The sequence below is a fragment of the Armigeres subalbatus genome, chromosome 2, assembly GCF_024139115.2.
Source record: "Armigeres subalbatus isolate Guangzhou_Male chromosome 2, GZ_Asu_2, whole genome shotgun sequence".
Taxonomy (NCBI): domain Eukaryota; kingdom Metazoa; phylum Arthropoda; class Insecta; order Diptera; family Culicidae; genus Armigeres; species Armigeres subalbatus.
In genome coordinates, this window is record NC_085140.1 from 309,283,368 (window position 1) to 309,302,349 (window position 18,982).

Consider the following 18,982-nt stretch of genomic DNA (forward strand, 5'->3'; position numbering starts at 1 on the left):
CGTTTTTCACAGGGAATTTGAATTAACTGAGCTATGACGTGAAGCACGCTTATTACGTGCCATGTATTGATGCATGCCAGCGGATAAAAATATCGAAAAAAGATTTAGTTTTTAAACAGTTTTAGAAAAACTTTTGCAAACTTCCTGCAAAGGATTTCTCGAATCCTCATAATTGTTACATACGTCGTTATGAAAAATTATGCTTGATTTTGCCAAAAAGGTTTAGATGGTCGTTTGGCCTGCTTGGCCTGACGAGGTGACATAAGGTCGAAAACGGTTTGCGACGTACGGGTGAAGATCATACGACCGAACTGATAATTTGTCCGAAAAAGACGTTTGCTCCGACAGCTCATTTGTTCGAAAATGGCGTTTGGCTGAACGGATCGACGTTTTTCGCCGTATAATCCGATCAGCCGAATAACATTTTCGGCTTTGCCCTTCTTGCTAAACTACCGTTTTGGTCAACTGGAATTGTCGATGATAAGGCCTATTCGACCAAACGATCTGTTAGGGTTACGGCTTTTTCGGCCAAATGACTAGTTTGGTCGCACCGCCAAACCATTTTCCACATAATAACCGTATCGGACAAATGGAATTCGGCTAGATAGCTTTCGGCTTAATGTATTATTCGGTCAAATTACTTTCAACCAAACGACCCTTTGACTTTTCCAAATTTTCTCGTAGAATTTCCAAAGAATTACTAATAGACAACATAAGTAATTTCACCTTGAAATCCAAAGAAATTCCGTAAAAATCCAGTTGAAATTCCGTTGGAAACAGTTTTTGTAAAACTTTTAAAAAATCACAAGGAAATTCAGTTAAATTCTTGTTTGACTGAAGTTTCTTCTGGACCCGTAGTAGACTTCCACAGATGATGTTTCCTCGTTTCTTACGACTAACATTATTATCAGCCGTTAATAAAGACCCAAAGATAAAGGAATTTCTCGACCACCACGAAGGCATCTCCATCTGTCGTAACACTGCATGTACTTCAACTTCAAAGCATTCGAGTTTGTTTGTAGTAAAGGCAACATGCAATAAACCCAAAAAATAGCCTACTGTGCGGAAACATTTATGAATAAACTTCGCTCCTCAAAGTGATTTTTATAAAAATTTATGCTAATAAACGATTGCAGTCGTGCACTGCTCTTCATAATTGTCCCATGTTAGTTTTGGGAGATTGTGACTCTTTACCACAGATTGCTCTATTTTGATGGGTTTTTCTCAAAAACACTCGAAGATATCGAACTTTGTTTGAAAAATCTGTGAAAACAACATCAAGTCGATTCGTCCCATTGTTGATTTTTTATGCATATTTGTCTCGTGGGAAATAAGCTCATCATTATGACAGAATCTGTTATTTTATAGAGTCTTGCTTATAGAAATTGTATTCAATACTTAGTTCTCGCAAGTCTAGCCACTTTTAGTGGTGAACAAGTCCGGCTAAACGGATCTTAATTCTAAGTAATATCGCTGTGATCTAACAACATCAACCATGTGAGCAGTATAGTTTTATATTTTAAGCATGAAACGAGATATGTTGATCATAGTAGTCATTAACGAAATCAAATACTCAGCGAGATCAATATCAGCAAGTAAGTGTTATATTTCTCGGCATAACTGTCCCACTATACTATTTTCATTTAAGGTCTCAAATTGTACTTTTGAACTAAAACCTTGAATGAAATCATTAGAACGGAGCTCTCTCAAAAGTCTAGTGATGTAAACTTCTCAAATTATCTACTCATATGAGGTCCGGAGCGGAAATTGTAGTTTTGTTTCTAACGCGTTTTCGTTAATGAGTTCTGTTCCGATACCATCGCTACCTGCTACCACATAACATATAGGCATCTTTGCCGTGGAATGTGGTCCTTCCATGATTTTAGAACGCTAGCGAACCTAGCGGTGGAAGTCAAGCTTTACTGAACAACGCACATTAGACAGAGCAGCATCGCATGCTTTGCTTTCTCTTTCTCTCGCCTTGAATATATGGGAGTGCCCAAGATTTTTTTATGTATACAGGTTATCCGACTTCGTCAGTAGATGGGAATAACCAGCGCGGGGGGGGGGAACATACATTTTCAGTGCAAAACGTAAGCAAACGAGCATAAATTCCATACAAAAATCCAAGATGGCTGAGTTGGGGATATCAGCCGGATGACACACAGCTATGCTTCTGGCTCCAGCATAAAATTCACGTTATTATTTTCTGATACAATATTGTCACCAAATATTCAAATTTGTTTTGCACCGTACTAACCGTGTTGTGTTGAATGACGGTCTTATTACAATTGAATTGAAAATCGAACACATTTTTCACGGCACGGAATACGTGGTACATAACGAAAATAGTAATAAATTAATTCAAATCGGTTAACAACAATTACTCCATCACAGAAAATTGGTCCCGAAATGATGTTTTTGTTTACTAATTTTGAATTGTCAGTGGGGCCCACCGCGCGCTAACCCCAGAGATGTTAGCCACCATTTTTTCCCATTGGAGAGATAAGCGATGACAGTAGGGTGGGGGATATTGACAAGTCGGATAACCTGTACATAAAAAAAATCTTGGGAGTGCCGTTCGTCGATTGTTGATATACAAAGAGCCTACTTTGAAATTTGCAGTTTGTTCTATGATGTCTATCTGTTTTGTGCTGCTACTTAATTATTGGATGCTGTTGGATGACGTCCATAACTTCCCTCAAAGTGGGGCTGGTTGGTTTCCATCGTTCACTGAAATAAAGAATTCTCGCTTAACTTTTCAAAAGGACCTAAGTAACATTTTTTTCATGAATTAATTTGAGTATTGCAATCAAAAGCTTTCATGTTGTTCTGTTGATTGCGCTATTCAAATTAATTCATGAAAAAATGTTACTTAGGTCCTTTTGAAAAGTTAAGCGAGAATTCGTCTCTTTCGCAGCCATGAACCTCACTGCCTGTACTCTCTGCGCCTTTCAAGTGTTCCTAGAAGTGTTTCTTTCATCTTTAGATCACTACACGTCTATCTGTCACAATGATTTCATTCTTAACCCTACACATTTCGGCTTGCGCTGACTTCTGATAGATCTTTCGTGTTTCTAAAGAACGGTCCAGCTGTTCCACCTTCCCGCACTCCGCCTCTTCCAGGCGGCGTTTCTTCTCCTGAAAGAGGCGGGTCTGCTGTCTTCGTTTCCGTCAACGTTCAACGTTCCACATTCTAACGGGTCCTTTGCTGCGGCGCGACTGTCTTCCGTAGCCACTGATCACGATATAAGCAAAATAGAAGACCGCCTTATGGAAGTTCTGACTTGCTTTCAAAAAGTCTGCTAGCGAATATATAAATATCTTCACATTACATCGTAGCCTTGATTAGTTCAGGCAATTTACTGTATGACTGTAAACCGTTTACGTCTATATTTTACACAATTCTTCATGATCAATGCTTAGTAGTACACAAACTTGATTGAAATTCGATTAACAGGCGGTGTATTGCAGCAACGGCCTTTAACTAAATTTCAACATCCAGTCTAGTATTTATAATGTGAATACGATACTTACTAAATATCTTGTTGGCGATCTTACACCACTTACACACTTACACCTAGAAGTGGTGTAAGATCGCCAACAAGATCTTTAGTAAGTATCGTATTCATATTATAAATACTAGACTAGAATGTGAAATGATAATAAAACTGAAGACTTATTATTTCAACATAAATATTTCTTAAAATATTCGTTAGAAACTAAAGTTGAAATTCGGCTTTTCTCAAAAAATCAATAGAGGAAAATTTTGAAAATATGCCGTCTTAGGGTGGTACTGCCAACTGTGGAAGAGAGAAGATCTCCTTTATGGTTGAATAAAGTCCAATTTTTAAATGCACTCCCAGGTCCAGACAAAATAATCAGTTTAATAATAGTTTCAGCCAAATTTATAACCAATGATCACAAAAACAACATTTGAAGCGACAATCTCGGAAATAAGATCATTTGGGTATAATCGCTTGAAGATATCTATTTTTTATTATTGTGTAAAACTTTTTTTATATTTCATGGTTCTTGCCAGATGACCATGGGGGTCTCGACTTCGCCCCCACATATAGCGCCTTTCTCCTATTCACTAAACATGTTTCAATTTGCAGCTAATTTCCTCTCTCTCTATTACGTTACAGGCAAACGAAACCGCTCTTTGCACCCGACATTTTGATGACTACAGCATGAAAAACACCAAGGTGGCCAAACAGATCAATAAGTTTTTGCTGAAAAACTTGCACCAGAAGAAAAAGTTTTCCGCCTACGGATTCTTTGATATCGACAACAGTGTGATTTATACGGTAGTATCACTTGCAATAGAAAAAAAGCAAAACGATATCAATGAATAACATAACTCGCATTTCCAATTCTGACAGGTATTCAGCTCTATCATCACGTATCTCGTGATACTGATACAGTTTAAACAACTGGAAAATGATCTGACACAAGGCACTGCAAACCAAACAATCAGAGGACGCTGATGGAACTTATCTGCCGTGGATGATGACGTTATCTATCAACAACAGTCCAGTATGAGTTCTTACGTTCAAAGTTTGAGTAACACAGAAAGCTATTTTTTGCTTAAGCTACTACTACAGATTCCAGTTTCAAAAATTATCGTTACTTATATACACTGATGAAGACCTATTATAATGTCGAACACTGATTTTCATACTAATTGGTCATTTTGATCCTCAAAAATCTCGATTACTAGCAATTTTATTGAGTTGAAATATTATCTTCCAGCATAAAATTACTTAAATTTAACATTGATGCAAATATAATGATAATATAATATAATGTTAGACTTAAAGGCAAAATTTCAACTCAATTCAATCGCTAGGAATAAAGATCGACAACTTGACCACTTTGTATGGGAATCAGCGCATGGCGTCATTTTTGTGCACCAGTTTAGTTTATAAGTGTATTATGAATTCCCGATGTTATTTTAGAAATGGAGAATAGAAACCAATCCCTACGAAGTACAGTTGAAACCTTCATGTTTAAAAGACGTCATCAAGTTTTTTTTTAAACGTTGTCTTAGGTGACATCGACTAGGAGTATAGCAAAAGTACCAGATTTTTATAAAAAAAAACCTATCGAAAACAAAAATGCGTCATAAAAAAATGCCTAGTTTTTTGGTGTGACTCTTATGTGAAAACGTCTTTGCTGAAAAAAAAAGTTTGGCAAATACACGACCTTATGTAATCTTTCGTCAGGTGTTTGATTCTCAAATCTTATTGAGCTTTTTTTAATGAGTTGTGCCATCATCGATTATGATCCACATTTGTAGAATTTCAAGGTAGGCAAAGTAAATAAGCAATTCAACTCACAAGATTCAACTTCAAAATATAAGAAATAGCTCATAATAATCTTATAACAAGAAACAAATAAATGAACTGAAATATTTGGTTTGACAAACAATGTCGCATATCACAAAAGCTCCATGTTATTTTTAAAATGTGTTTGTCACGTTGGGTTAACACAAGCTGTCACATGATACATAGCCAGATTAGCGACACACCTTTCAGCAAGCCGGATTGCAATGAATTCGCGATAATGACGTATAAGGAACGCCCAGTTTCAACTGTGTACAGTTTTACTCAAATGATTCTTGCGATTTGCGATACGGTAAATGGTTTCTAGAAAATGCGCATGACTTCACTTCCCGACACGCCGGAATCACGTGCCGTGTCTCTCTCCCGTCGGTTGTAAATATTGAGTACTTACCGTATCTACAATGTTGTTAGCACCGAGCGCTTTGTTCACGTAGAACCGGCGCCATTTTTTGTACTCAGCCTTTATAACGTTGCACTTTCGCTTCCAATATTTTCCCTCGAGTAAAATTGCCTGAATGTGGTTATAATAGAGAAACTATTTTCGAATGATCCGAATGTGATTTTCATTTCAAGATTGAATATTACCTGAGGCGTGTTGTGTACGTCTACGTCTAATGGAGATGCAAATTGACAGACTAGAGTTTTCCGTTTCATAATAACTGTAAAGAGAAAAAATGAAAAAAAGATTTAGTTTTGCAAAAACATTCCATTGCTTTTCTAAATACGATGCATCGATAAAAGCGAAGATAGCAGAGAATCCCTGATTAATCCACCTAGCGAGGGTGGTGCCTTTCATTTGAGGGAGATTTTTTAACGTGTTTTGTATAGAAAACTAGTATTTTAGCCATAACTTCAGAGCCCACAGTCCGATTTGGCCAATTTCCAATAACAAACAATAGAACAGGATTCCCCGTCGAACCGAATAAATCGGCCAAAATTTTTGTACACATACACAAGGGATGACGATAGTATTTTGGACATCTGAATATATTTTGTGCTTTTGGCTTAATTTTTTTTACAAAAATATGACTCGACATGTTATTATGAATGAGGCAAAACAGACGCATAATTCTTATTTGTTTAAAGAAAGGTAAAAAGAAAAACACGCAAATTTTTTTTTTTTTTTTTTTTTTTTTTCGAGAGTTGACCAGTTGTAGTCTTAATAGACTGGTATCTCGACTGGGCTCTCCATGTGATACACAATACTAGCAGACGACTCAAGCTATGTTGCTCACTAGGTCACTGCGGCCTGGGTTTGTATTGTGATCATACCGATACATTATTCTTTCTATCTACAGTCTGTCAATTATAAACCGAACAAATAATGGAAGCTCAACATGTACATAGATGTTTTCTGAATAAGTAGTTAACATGTAAATTTAATTATTAGTTACTTGGAGCCGACATTCAATACCTAATAGTAGTCTATGTTGACAACGGGTGGTACTGTTGCCATTTCCAAGTAACAATTTCGAATAAAGATGTAATGATATCATTCTGGTAGGGTAGTTTCAAAATAGATTAATTTAAGTACTATTGTAATAAATGGACACATTGAAGAGCTTCCCTTATTTTAACACGGTTGAGTATCGGATGTTTGTCAATACGTCGTCGAGTTAATTGTATCCTATCAGTCACAGTAATGTCATATGTTAAAGTTTCAGTAGCCTAATAGTGATCATTATACAAAATTTCTCTCCAGTTGTTCCGTAATTGCTTTTTGTTGGTCAAGTTCTATTCCCTTTTCTAATATTCAAACCTTTATTAGTGCTGTCCAATGAGAGCTTGAAGTAGCTCGAAGTTTCTCCCTGTCCTGCTCATGCCCATTTGTTAACAAAAAAGAACGAGCGGGACGGGAACAACTTCGAGCTACTTCGAGCTGCTCATTGGACAGCATTATTATTTATTAAAATAATGAGGTCTAAAATTCAGTTATTCAGATTCTGGGTATACAATATTCAATATAATAGCGGATGAACGCATCATATGGTCTATCCTCATTTCCGTAAGTGGTCAAGTTATTAGTCTTGTAGCAATAATAGTGGTACTTATTATTCTCTATCTTGTGAGTGCAATGGTCTTAATTAACTATTCTAAACAGAACTCTGTCTCTTGTCTTTCTGTCCACCGATGGTCATGTATTTATTTTCGTTTTTTATTATTTATTTGATATCATTAAATTTCAGTCATTTATTTTACTATCGGTCATTTATTTTATTATAAGGTAAAGGTCAGCGAATTTGTCTTAATACGAGAAACACTAAGTCATGTCCCCTATATATCCGCTAATTTTTCTAACTAACCTAATAGAAGGAAGAGAGAAACAGTTTTTTTTGCGTTGATCCATGCAGCTAGAGAGACTAAAATAAAAAGATTATCGAGAAGATATAATAGATACATTCACTATCTCCAATGCCAAATTAGTAAATCTACAAATTCTACTTTTCACTACTAAAATTCTACTTCAGCTATACGGGTACAAAATGAATGATTGTTAGCTACTACTACAAGTATAAATAGATGTATGCTATTTGGATAAGCGTTTGTTTCAGGGTCTTGTTAGTATCAGAGTTATGTTAGTTAGACCCCTACTGAGCCCTGCCGGCACCTCCAAATTTACCAATAGGCAGTTGTTGTTAGATCGTGCGACACTAACCATTAGTTAACTTGGAGGCATGGTACCTCAAGTGTTTGGTATAACTGTTGACCTTATTTAAGTAAGATGTGATAAAAATTTCTCTACGGAGCTTATTTTCAAACCCAGTGATGGGAAATGTCAAAAAAAATGTCATGGCATTGCTATTACTAATTTCGTAATAACTTTTTCCAAAAGTCATTTACAGTTCGGATTTTTTGATTAACATGTAGTACTCAAAGGGTCCTAGAACTTTGTCGAACAGATCATTGTTCTAAATACAAAGTGTGAGCCATGAGAGCGAGATTTAAAAAATGTCACGGAATGTCATGACATTAATGTCATCTGACACTAATTCGGCTCTCACGCCGCCAATATCATATTTAGAGAAATTACCTATTAGAAAAAGTTCCCGGGTCATTTGAGGGCTACATGTTTATATGGAAAACATAATTGTAAATGACTTGTGAGAAAAGTTATTAGCAAGTTAGTCCCATGACATCGATATGACATTTCCCGTCACTGTTCAAACCATTACCATTAAAATAACGATATTCTTGTGAAGGAGATATAAAAAATGGAAAAATATGTTAATTTTTTTAATTTAGTGTTGAACTTAACCTTTGTTTGAAAATTACTCTATTAAACAACAAAAATAAAAATAAAATAAAATTTTTTTTAAGACACTTGAAATATCAACGTCAAGCCCCTTATCCATGGACAGGGAAAAAAGAAAAACACGCAAATTATAGTCAAAAGTCCAAAATATATTCAGATGTTCAAAATAAATTATTTACCCTACATACACACAAACGAACATCACCTCAACTCGTCGAGCTGAGTCGATTTGTATTACTAGAGTCTCAGGGAGTCGAGAATGTTTCCCACATGAAAACAACCTGGACCGAACCGAGAATCGAACTCGTCATCTCCGGATTAGCAATCCTACGCATTTGCTCAAAAAGCTAGCTGGAGACCCCAATATGCATTGTTATGGCCTTCAAAAACCATGTTCGGACCATACATAACGTTCATATTCAAGTTGATGTGTTTTTGCACATCCTTCCGATATGCAATATTTTTTGTATGAAAATGTAAATGGATCGTAAATGATCAGATCTCCCCTTCTCTTTACCTTCACCTGTGTCTTATTTCCGGTCTTAATCTGATTTAAAAATCATCTCTGTTGCACTGCCAACCGAACTGTTTTAGATCGAAACTTGAGCTAGTTTTCTCCATTTCTCTGTCAGAACATTGCTTATTCTATCTCCTTGCGACTTTGACCAATTTACCACAACTGTTACATGTTTTTTCAGATCAAGCCGAAATTCAGAAAAAAAAATAAAAGTATCTTACATCAGCCAGTACCGCTTCATAACAAACAAATTAAACTATGTAAATGAACCTTTAAATCAGAAATACGAACTCAAAGTTTTTATGGCTTAAATGATGAAATAAGGGTAAGATGGTATAATATGCCTCTTCTAAGGCAATGCAGATAATAACTTTTTACTTTTAAACGCAATTTATGCAAACTTTATGATATTTGGTAGTCCAAAAGTCGGATTGCCTGTGAGTAGTCTTTTAAAAATATTACAGAAAACACGTAATAAAGTTTCTTTTGAAAAGTCGTGAAAAAATGGATTTATTAGTATTCATCTATCCCATAATAAAAAAGTAACATATTCCTATGTACTTGACAGTAAAAAAAACAAGTCATTTTATGCAGGTTTGAAATACATTTCGATAGTTTCCATATAATTAAGAAGCAACTGCTGCTTGGCGTTTTTGCCAGGGGCGCATTATACCGTATTACCCTACATCAAATGAGCATTTTGGGGAAGCGCGCAGAATTTGGCTGAAATTTTGCTGTTCAATAGTTATTTCATGGTTTGGAATATCTCGGAAAGCTCGAAATGCTTAAGTCATTGTGTAGCATGGGATATAAATAATACGAGAAATCCATAATATGAGATAAACAAGCCGTTGCCCACTTTACCCCCACTACTCCTACCGCAACTACGCAACAATAAATTATCTCTGTTTGCTGAAATAACGGCTAAATTGGCGTTTAATTGTGGCTGAACCGCTTGGGCTCCCTAACCAAAACCAGATATTACCTGCTATTATACTTTTCATACTAATATTCCCGAAAACCTTGTACTTACTAGGAAACCTCACGGTTCTCTACATATTTCTTACATTGGTGTCCGACCACCCATCCTCTTCCTTCAGTGCACCTCCCAAGAAATTGTGATTGAAGTTAGTGCTACATAATGCTTATTGACGTATAATTACGGCGGCTACTTTGAGTGACGCAATAAACAAACGATTCTTCCAGCTGGGGATATCAACAAAAATCACGAACCATAAAGGAATAAAAAAAATTGCCGAGCACAACTTAGTGCGTATTTATGTTTGCTTCATGTCTGACAGTAGTTCCATCATTTTTTACTCTCGTAGGAACACAAAGGTGTGCGTATTACGTTTTAATCTTTTGGTAGTACATACCAAAGTTTTATTAATAAAGCATATTCATTGTTTTTGTAGTGAAATTAAAAACAGCATCTGACAATGAAATAGACTGACGATGAAAAAATGGGACAAATGTATTTGCAAAATTGGACATGTTAAACAACCTTGTGACAATGTGTAGGAAACCAAAATCTAAAAAAAACAAATGTTTCGAGGTTTCAATTATGACCATTCATACAACATACATACATACATGCAAAGCATAAGAATAAATGTCAAATTTAATCAGTTTTCAGTTCTTTCCGGTACTGCAAAAGGTAAATACACCCGATTCTGTTTTTCACGGATTTTTTTTTACACGGCCGTGTAAAAATAAATCCCATACAAAATTTTTGCAAAGTTACTCCATTTAGCAGGATTCGTCGAGAAATCATAAAACCATTTTTACACGGATTTTCAAATTTTGAACTGAAAACTTATAAACACGGAAAACACGGAACGCATCCCCGGCGTAAAAAAGAATCGGGTGTAACAAGGTGCCTTTCTCTATTTCAGGGGACCAAATGAAAGTACCGTGGGTTCTTTAATCAATTTCGCATGGAAAGCAGTCATGAAAAAATTTTGTGCTTTGTTTTGAAATAGATAGGGTTACGGGATGTAAAGTTAGGCCTAGATGCAACGTTGGCTCATCGTACAAGTTAATCAATAATGATGAGTTCGATTCTCGGTTCGGCCTGGGATGTTTTCGGGTGGGAAACAACATTGGCTTCCTGGGCATAGCGTATCCCTTGTATTTGCTATACAAGGTACATACTCAATGCAATTGGCAGACAATCTTTCAATTAATAACTATGGAAATGCTGATAGAACACTAAGTTGAAAAGGCTAAGTTACCATTGAAATGTAGAGCCATGAAGGAGATATGCAGGAATAATGACTAGTCGATAAATAATCATATTTTTTTAATCCACCGAGTTGAAAGAGCTAATAAACACAAAAATAAAACCGATATAGCACATGAAAGAGTGCTCTTTCACGGAATAAAAAAAATGTAGCATGCCTTTTATCGAAGACCACTTTATCAAGAAGACTGGCAGCTCTGGCATTTTTCCATACAAGCGGTCAACTTCATTGCCGACAGAGCCTCTTCTGAGTTGAAGTGGTAGCTTGTTATCTGTGTGGTAGTGATCTTAGCTGACAAAAGTAAATGGGATCTAATAAAGGTGCGGAGGAAGTCGATGTCTGCTAGTGTTAGTTAACTGTCAACAAATAACTTTTAGAAGGAATTTTCCACAGTAGGTAAAAGTAGAATTCTACTCTAAATTGTGTCGACATCGCGAATACGATACAATACTTGCAATCGCAATATGATAAAAAAAAATTGTCATGAAGCGTGTATACTAACTAACTATTTTCGCAAATCGCCAGTACAAATCAATTAACATTGGCCATCCACGATTATGCCTTCATTTAATTGCCTAGTTCTGGCTATTAGTCAACCGGCACCACGAAGCCTCGCCGCTTGGTTCGCCGGGTTACAAAATTTCTCTTTTATGTTTATTTTGCTGAAGATCTACCAACACAAGCAAACGTAGATGAACCCCGCACCTTTATTATTTGCAATGGAATATAGCTGTCAATTCACAAAACAAACCACACGGAATCACAAATCAGCTCAGTTTTGTACAGGCAGAAAAATTCCTCGTGAAAATGAGTTTGAAACAAAAAGATTATTATTATTATTTTTATTAATGAGGTTTTCGGCCCTGGGCCGGTTCACCTCGCATAAAACAAAAAGAGTTTTTCGTGGCAATTCAGAAAAAAACACAAGGGACTAATTCGGAATTATTATTTGTATGAAAATCTCGCATGGGCAGTTCCTTAGTACTTAACACCAATCAAGAGAGAGAGAGTCAGAGTGTAAGTTCAAAGTTGAGGCTGTCTACTTAGTTTTGTATGCTTTAAACTTATTTCTTTGGGGTCTTTTTTGTGTTCTTATCCATTTGTCTACAAAATAAAGTGTTGTTTTTAAAGTGTTGTTGTTGTTTTAAAAACCCTGAGTAATCCACCTAGCGGTGATGATGCCTTTCTCGCTCGTTCAAAAGGGTTGACAAACATATTTTTCACATTTGTTTATGGCAGCCTTACTTTGTACCGTTAAATGCACAAAAACGATCCATAAAAAATGAAAAACGATCCATAAATAACATCTGAATGTTCCATAAAACGCTACCTTAAATCCAAAAAATAGCTCAGGCGTATCCATAAAGATTAATTGAATTGAAAGATTGATCCATACTGTTGGTCATTTGACAAACTTTCGAGTGTTTCTTGTTTTGAAGTCAGAATCCAGCTTAGACTTCTGGCAGCCATCAATAAGTTACCCGGATAAAAATTTACAGTAACGTGTATGACATAACCCATTGAAATACAATAGATTGTGTGGCAAACAATACAAACTATTGTATGCTTATTGTAAAATGTTCACGGTTGTAAAAGATCTTTATTGTACGTACATTAAAATCACAATATATTTAAATGTTTCCGATATATTCTATTATATTTTTATTGTTCGCTTATGTTTAGTATTGCTCATCTAAAAACTAAACAATTTTTAAAAGTATTCGGTTTGGATGATCTGGAAATCCGTCTAATGTTATTGAATTAATATAATTTTGGAATATTTCATGGATTTATTATATTGATGAAATAACAATTGAAAACAATAAAATTACAATAGCTTTGTTTGTTAAATAAATAAAAATGTTATACCGGTTCTCAAGTATATATTTTCATATTGCAGGTCTTGTTGCAGGTCTAGAAATGTTTTGCAATAAAAATTTGATTTCAAAAAAATGAAAGGGAACAAAAACTTTTGCTTATAATTTACTCGGAGAATGGCTGGATTCATTTGACCGTGTACAGTTTTGTTTATAATTAGTGAAGAGATGAAAATAATGAAACTGTATGGTGCAGAAAGTGTTTTTTCATTGCAGTTTCTGCTGCTGGGAAAGCGGTAGATCACTATGGCTTCTGTACCGTGGTGAGTACCTAAAGTGTTGAAGCGCGTTAGAGCATCATTACTGGGCGCGAGTATTTTGATCACTCTCACTGTACTGTCATTTTAGATTAGTCACTCTTTTTCGCATCGGTCACTATTTTCGGTATTTTCGGTTATCATTTCGGTGGCTGCATTCCGTATCGGTGACGTTCGACGTTTGATAGTTCATCAAATAGTAGCGCTGTTATTTGGTCAATTTGGTCACCTGTCAGCTGCGCTACTGTTTTAGCAGCGCGTTTAGTAGCGACCGGTAAAGTGTCAAGTAATGATACTGCGCTGACAAACGGCTTATACTCACCACCGGTAATCGTAATCTTATACTACAAAAGTTCAATGTACATAATGAACGCAGTGGTTCATCCCGAACAAAAAATAAATGAAAATTTTATCATCATAGTACCTGATGACATGCCTGGTAACATGTATCCTTGTTCCTTTACAGAAATGAAGCTTATGATAAATAAAATACTGCTGCTTGCTGGTCACTGATTGAAGATCGTTCAGTGGCTACCATTGGCCAATCCCACCAACGGGATATAATAAGAACTGATGCAGGTAATTTTTTATTTTCTTCTCGACGTATTTTTCTAATAAAACTGATATTCTTTTATAATTTACATTTTTCACAGGTTTATATCTATTCGGAACAAAGTTAGTACACTTTTTAAACCGATGTTGGATTTTTCTCCAGATACAGGCAACCCACTTAACTTTGGAAGTAGTGCGCTGGATTCGTCTAAAGATATGCTAAACAACCGGAGGAAAATAAAATGATATGTAAAACAATTAATAGTATTGTATTTTTATTGTAATATTGTAGTATAATGTATTCTTAATCCTGTTGTATTCCTATTGTAAAACAATAGAAACAGTAATTGAAAACATTTGAAACACAATGTTTTCTATTGTTTTGTCGCTCGAAATGATCCCATTGAAGAACCGTAAAATCAATTGTTTTGCTCCGAATTTTGTATGGAAAATTTTCGATTTTTTTATTGTAAAGATACATAACAACCCCCCTTTTTAATTGTAAAAGTCCCATTTACCATTCATTTTATCGTGGAAAACCATTATTTCTCATGTGATTTTATTGTCAAAATTCCATTATATTCAATGGTAAAAATTATGTTTTAAATGGTGTTGTAACAATAAAATTTATGATATTTTAATGATATTTTTTATCCGGGTAGCCTTTTTAAAATTATTGTTTTGAATAGTATGATTCTTCATATAGATAAGAATTCATTTTTTGCTGATAGCAGTTCCGTTTTTGTCATTGACATTCAACCACTTTTAACTAAGATTTACGAATTTGATCCGACGTAATAAAATTTGAAGGGAATTCTACTATGGTTGCTTTTCTTCATATGGAGAGCATTTCGGAGTGATTAATCTAAAATTATTTATTAGATCACTCTGTACAGGTAAACTATCACTGTAAAAAATCTGATAGATAACTCGTGACAGAGCTAGTGTTACCGAAATCAGCATACTTGGGCAAACAATGTGTAATACTTTATATTATACTGATTGCATACCTGATATTATTCTATCAGGAAATCAAAAATCGTTTATTGCCTTAGAGTAATTTGTTATGGAGTGATTAATCTAAAATTATTTATTAGATCACTCTGTACAGGTAAACTATCACTGTAAAAAATCTGATAGATAACTCGTGACAGAGCTAGTGTTACCGAAATCAGCATACTTGGGCCAATAATGTGTAATACTTTATATTATACTGATTGCATACCTGATATTATTCTATCAGGAAATCAAAAATCGTTGATTGCCTTAGAGTAATTTGTTATGGATTATAGCAAGGATGTTTTCGATCATTTAGTAATATAGGTTCGATAATTTAGTAGTTTGTCAATAACTCATTCCAGAGGATAAATGTCGAAAATATTCGCACCAGAAGTCCACCATAAAACACGTTTAAAATTTAACTTCTGGTATGAGTAATCGACAAACTAAATGATCGAACTTAGATTACTACATGATCCAAAACATGCTTGGATTGTAGAAAAGTTTGGATACATTTTCCATTGACTTGCCAAAAAGAAAAAAATTCTTCAAATCCTACCGAATCTCAGCTTCTCCCACAAAATCCGAGTGCTATTTGAAATCTTCAATCACAGCATCCGGTGCGTTGCCGCACGAATGCACAAGCAGTCGATGATAAGTGCAAATTGCGTATAACCTGTTACACTTCGATCACCACTCACTCAAGAAGTAAAGATAGGTGAGGGGTAACGTTCTAGCTTCTCAGTCAGAGAATCTGTGTTCGACGCTCGTTCGGTTCTCATTTTTTTTTTCAAAAACATATTTACAAACAATTTTTATTTTCTATAACTCAATACCACATTTTTAAAACTACTTCTCTGCGTTTGTAAACTAAGATTAAAACATCGATTCGTCAAATCTGAGAGACGAGAGCACTCCCACGCAATCCAACACCACCAACAGGTAGCCGAAGTATTTAGGTAGCTGAAGTATAACATATATATGTTAGACTACATCATGTCTTTTAATCGAAATAATTAGACTTTCATGTTGCCAATCTAAAAGAAAATTAAATTTCAAACCCGAAAAATCTAACTATTTTCGGCTAAAATGTGTTTTAACATTTTAACAATCATTTTAAAATTGACGCCCTTCACCCTTGCCGGGGTGATGGGCCAATGGGGCGTGTTGGTGATGCTTCCTTCTGCAATATTCATCCAACGGCAAGCGACTGAAGCGAATGCAGTGACGTTTTATTTTAGTATTAGCATTTATTTTAGTATTACAAAAAAATCCCGGGATATAGAACAAAAAATGTTTCCAGTTGGCAAACATTCGAGTGCTTCCCAGTTTGAAGTCAGAATCCAGCTTAGGCTTCTGTCACCCAATCAATAAGCTAGCCTTTTAATTATTGTTTTGAATAGTATGATTCTTCATATTGGTAAGAATTCATTTTTTGCTGATAGCAGCTTCGTTTTTGTCATTGACATTCAACCACTTTTCAACTAAAATTAACGAATTAGATCCGACCTTATAAAATCTGAAGATAATTCTACTATGGTTGCTTTTTTTTCATATGGAGAGCATTTCACATTGATGGTACGAAGGTTGAATTAGAACTAATTAATTTTAATTTGCTTTTGTATCCAAAATCCAAAAGATCCAAAATTATTTATCAGTTCACTCCATTCAGGTAAACTATCCATGTACACAATCTGATAGATTACTCGTGACAGAGCTGGTGTTACCTAAATCAGCATACTTGGGCCAATAATGTGTAATACTTTATATCATACTGATTGCATACCTAATATTATACTTAATTAATTTATTAATTATCAAACCTGTACATTTAGTAGTTTGTCAATAACTCATTCCAAAAGTTGAATTTCAAACGAGATGTCCACCATTTCTAGTGCGAAGGTTTATACAACTCTGCCTTATTGTTGTTTCTTTTGCACTAATAACAAAATGATAGCGCTAGTTGCAGTAACTTATACTGACTAATAAAAACTAATAAAAAAAATTGTTATCATTCAGTATAAGTTATTACAAACTAGTGCTTTAAATCGATTATTAGTTAAATTAAAACAACAAACTGTAGGACAGAGCTGTCGAAAAATTTTCGCACCAGAAGTCCACCATAAAACACGTTTTGAAATTTAACCTCCGGGATGAGTCATCGACAAACTAAATGATCGAACTAAGATTACTACATGATCCAAAACATGCTTGGATTGTAGAAAAGTTTGGATACATTTTCCGTTGACTTGCAAGAATGGAATATTTTCTCCGAATCTTTCCGAAACTCAGCTTCTCCCACATAATCCGAGTGATATTTGAAAACTTCAAACATATATGTTATCACTATGAATGGGGTTCCAATTAATTGGTCTAGCGAAGTCCAAGATTTAAGACTTATGTATAGCATGAATTAATTAACTATCAAAACCACACAGAAGATATGCAAGCGAATAGGTCGGAATATAGTAAGTTAATATTTGTAGAAAATCAATACCATTTACTAAAATAAATTGTTTTATTTACAAACTAATTGTTAGAAAAGCCATGTTCTACATATACTGTGCCAATATAGATTATTTGCTGTAACGCCAGGAAGACTGCATTACAGAGGATTCAAATTAAACGTTGAAATTGATGAATATTAGGTGACATATCTGAATGAATTGACACAAAAGCACATAACGTAGACTCAATCGTATATGTTTTTCAACGTCAGATGATTTAAATATGCCACGGAACCTAAACACAGCATCCGGTGCGTTGCCACACGAATGCACAAGCAGCCGATGATCAGTGCAAATTGCGTATAAGCTGTTATACTTCGATCACCGCTCTTCCAAGAAGTAAAGATAGCTGAGGGGTATCGTTCTAGGCTCTCACTCAGAGAGTCTATGTTCGACGCTCGTTCGGTTTTTTTTTTTTTTCGAAAACATATTTATAAACAATTTTTCTTTTCTATAACTCAATACCAAATTTTTAAAACGAATTCTCTGCGTTAAAGATTAAAACATCGATTTGTCAAATCTGAGAGCCGAGAGCACTCCCACGCAATCCAACACCAGCAACAGATAGCCGAAATCTTCACCTATATGTTAGGCTACATATTTACACATGTTTTTAATCGGAATAATTAGACTTTCATGTTGCCAATCTAAAAGTAAATTAAATTTCGAACCCAAAAAATCTAGCTATTTTCGGCTAAAATGTGTTTTAACGTTTTAACAATTATTTTAAAATTGACGCCTTATATCCCTTACCGGGTGAAATAAAAAAGCATCACCCGGCCCCCATTTTGTTTACTCGCTTCCGTCAGGGCCAAAGCGGTGTGTTGGTGATGCTTCCTTCTGCGATATTCATCCGACGGCAAGCGACTGAAGCGAATGCAGTGCCGTTCGCTCCCGCCGAAATATGCTTGCATAGCGTCCTCACGTACACCAGCTGCGCTCCCATACGCTGATTGAACGCCACAAAAATAGCTGCCACGTGAGAAGTTCACTCGTATATAGGGTATGCGAGCGCATGATAGCAAAATAATAGAAAAAATGGGCCTGATTACGTTTAGTAAAGAGAAACGTTATTAATTATTGAACAGTTTTCTCTTCGTTAGAAGTTACCCAAATAAACACTTATAGGGCGATCATGCCTTCAGTGAAGACAATGGGTTCTTAATAATATTGTCCATCATTGCATTTCTTAACTGATACGACACGTTGTAATTATGCCATTATGAATACTAATTGAAAACAATAATTTCCCCAACAAATTGGCTTTCCTACCTATATACTGCCGCCGCAAGCGTAACTGTTCCATATTTTCTTCCATGCAAAATCAATATTGGACGATTATGCTTGCGACGGCAGTATAGTATAGTGGAGCTCATTTTACCTCCAAGAAATTTAGATTAATTATCAAGGCGAAATGAATCCAATTTCA

General features: G+C 35.3%; 2 protein-coding genes and 1 long non-coding RNA gene across 11 annotated transcripts in view; 2 read left to right on the plus strand and 1 right to left on the minus strand.

Moving 5' to 3' along the window:
* Window positions 1-4,307, plus strand: part of LOC134212567 (ATP-dependent RNA helicase DDX47) — an 85,299-nt gene extending 80,992 nt beyond the window's left edge. Inside the window, exon 3 of the mRNA XM_062690551.1 lies at window positions 4,149-4,307. Coding sequence (XP_062546535.1) covers window positions 4,149-4,183 — 35 coding nt within the window. The 3' untranslated portion in view covers window positions 4,184-4,307. The remainder of the gene's footprint in view (window positions 1-4,148) is intronic.
* Window positions 1-18,982, minus strand: part of LOC134212565 (carbohydrate-responsive element-binding protein) — a 182,562-nt gene that overhangs the window by 55,267 nt on the left and 108,313 nt on the right. For all 9 annotated transcript variants that reach the window (XM_062690549.1, XM_062690547.1, XM_062690546.1 and 6 more), the window contains 2 exons: window positions 5,934-6,007; window positions 5,740-5,859 (listed from right to left, as the gene is read on the minus strand). In XM_062690549.1, the coding sequence (XP_062546533.1) occupies window positions 5,740-5,859; window positions 5,934-6,007 (194 nt within the window). The remainder of the gene's footprint in view (window positions 1-5,739; window positions 5,860-5,933; window positions 6,008-18,982) is intronic.
* LOC134216715 (uncharacterized) lies at window positions 12,901-14,294 on the plus strand. Its single transcript, XR_009980795.1, has 3 exons — window positions 12,901-13,501; window positions 13,587-14,074; window positions 14,149-14,294. It is a non-coding gene; the product is annotated as an uncharacterized LOC134216715 (long non-coding RNA).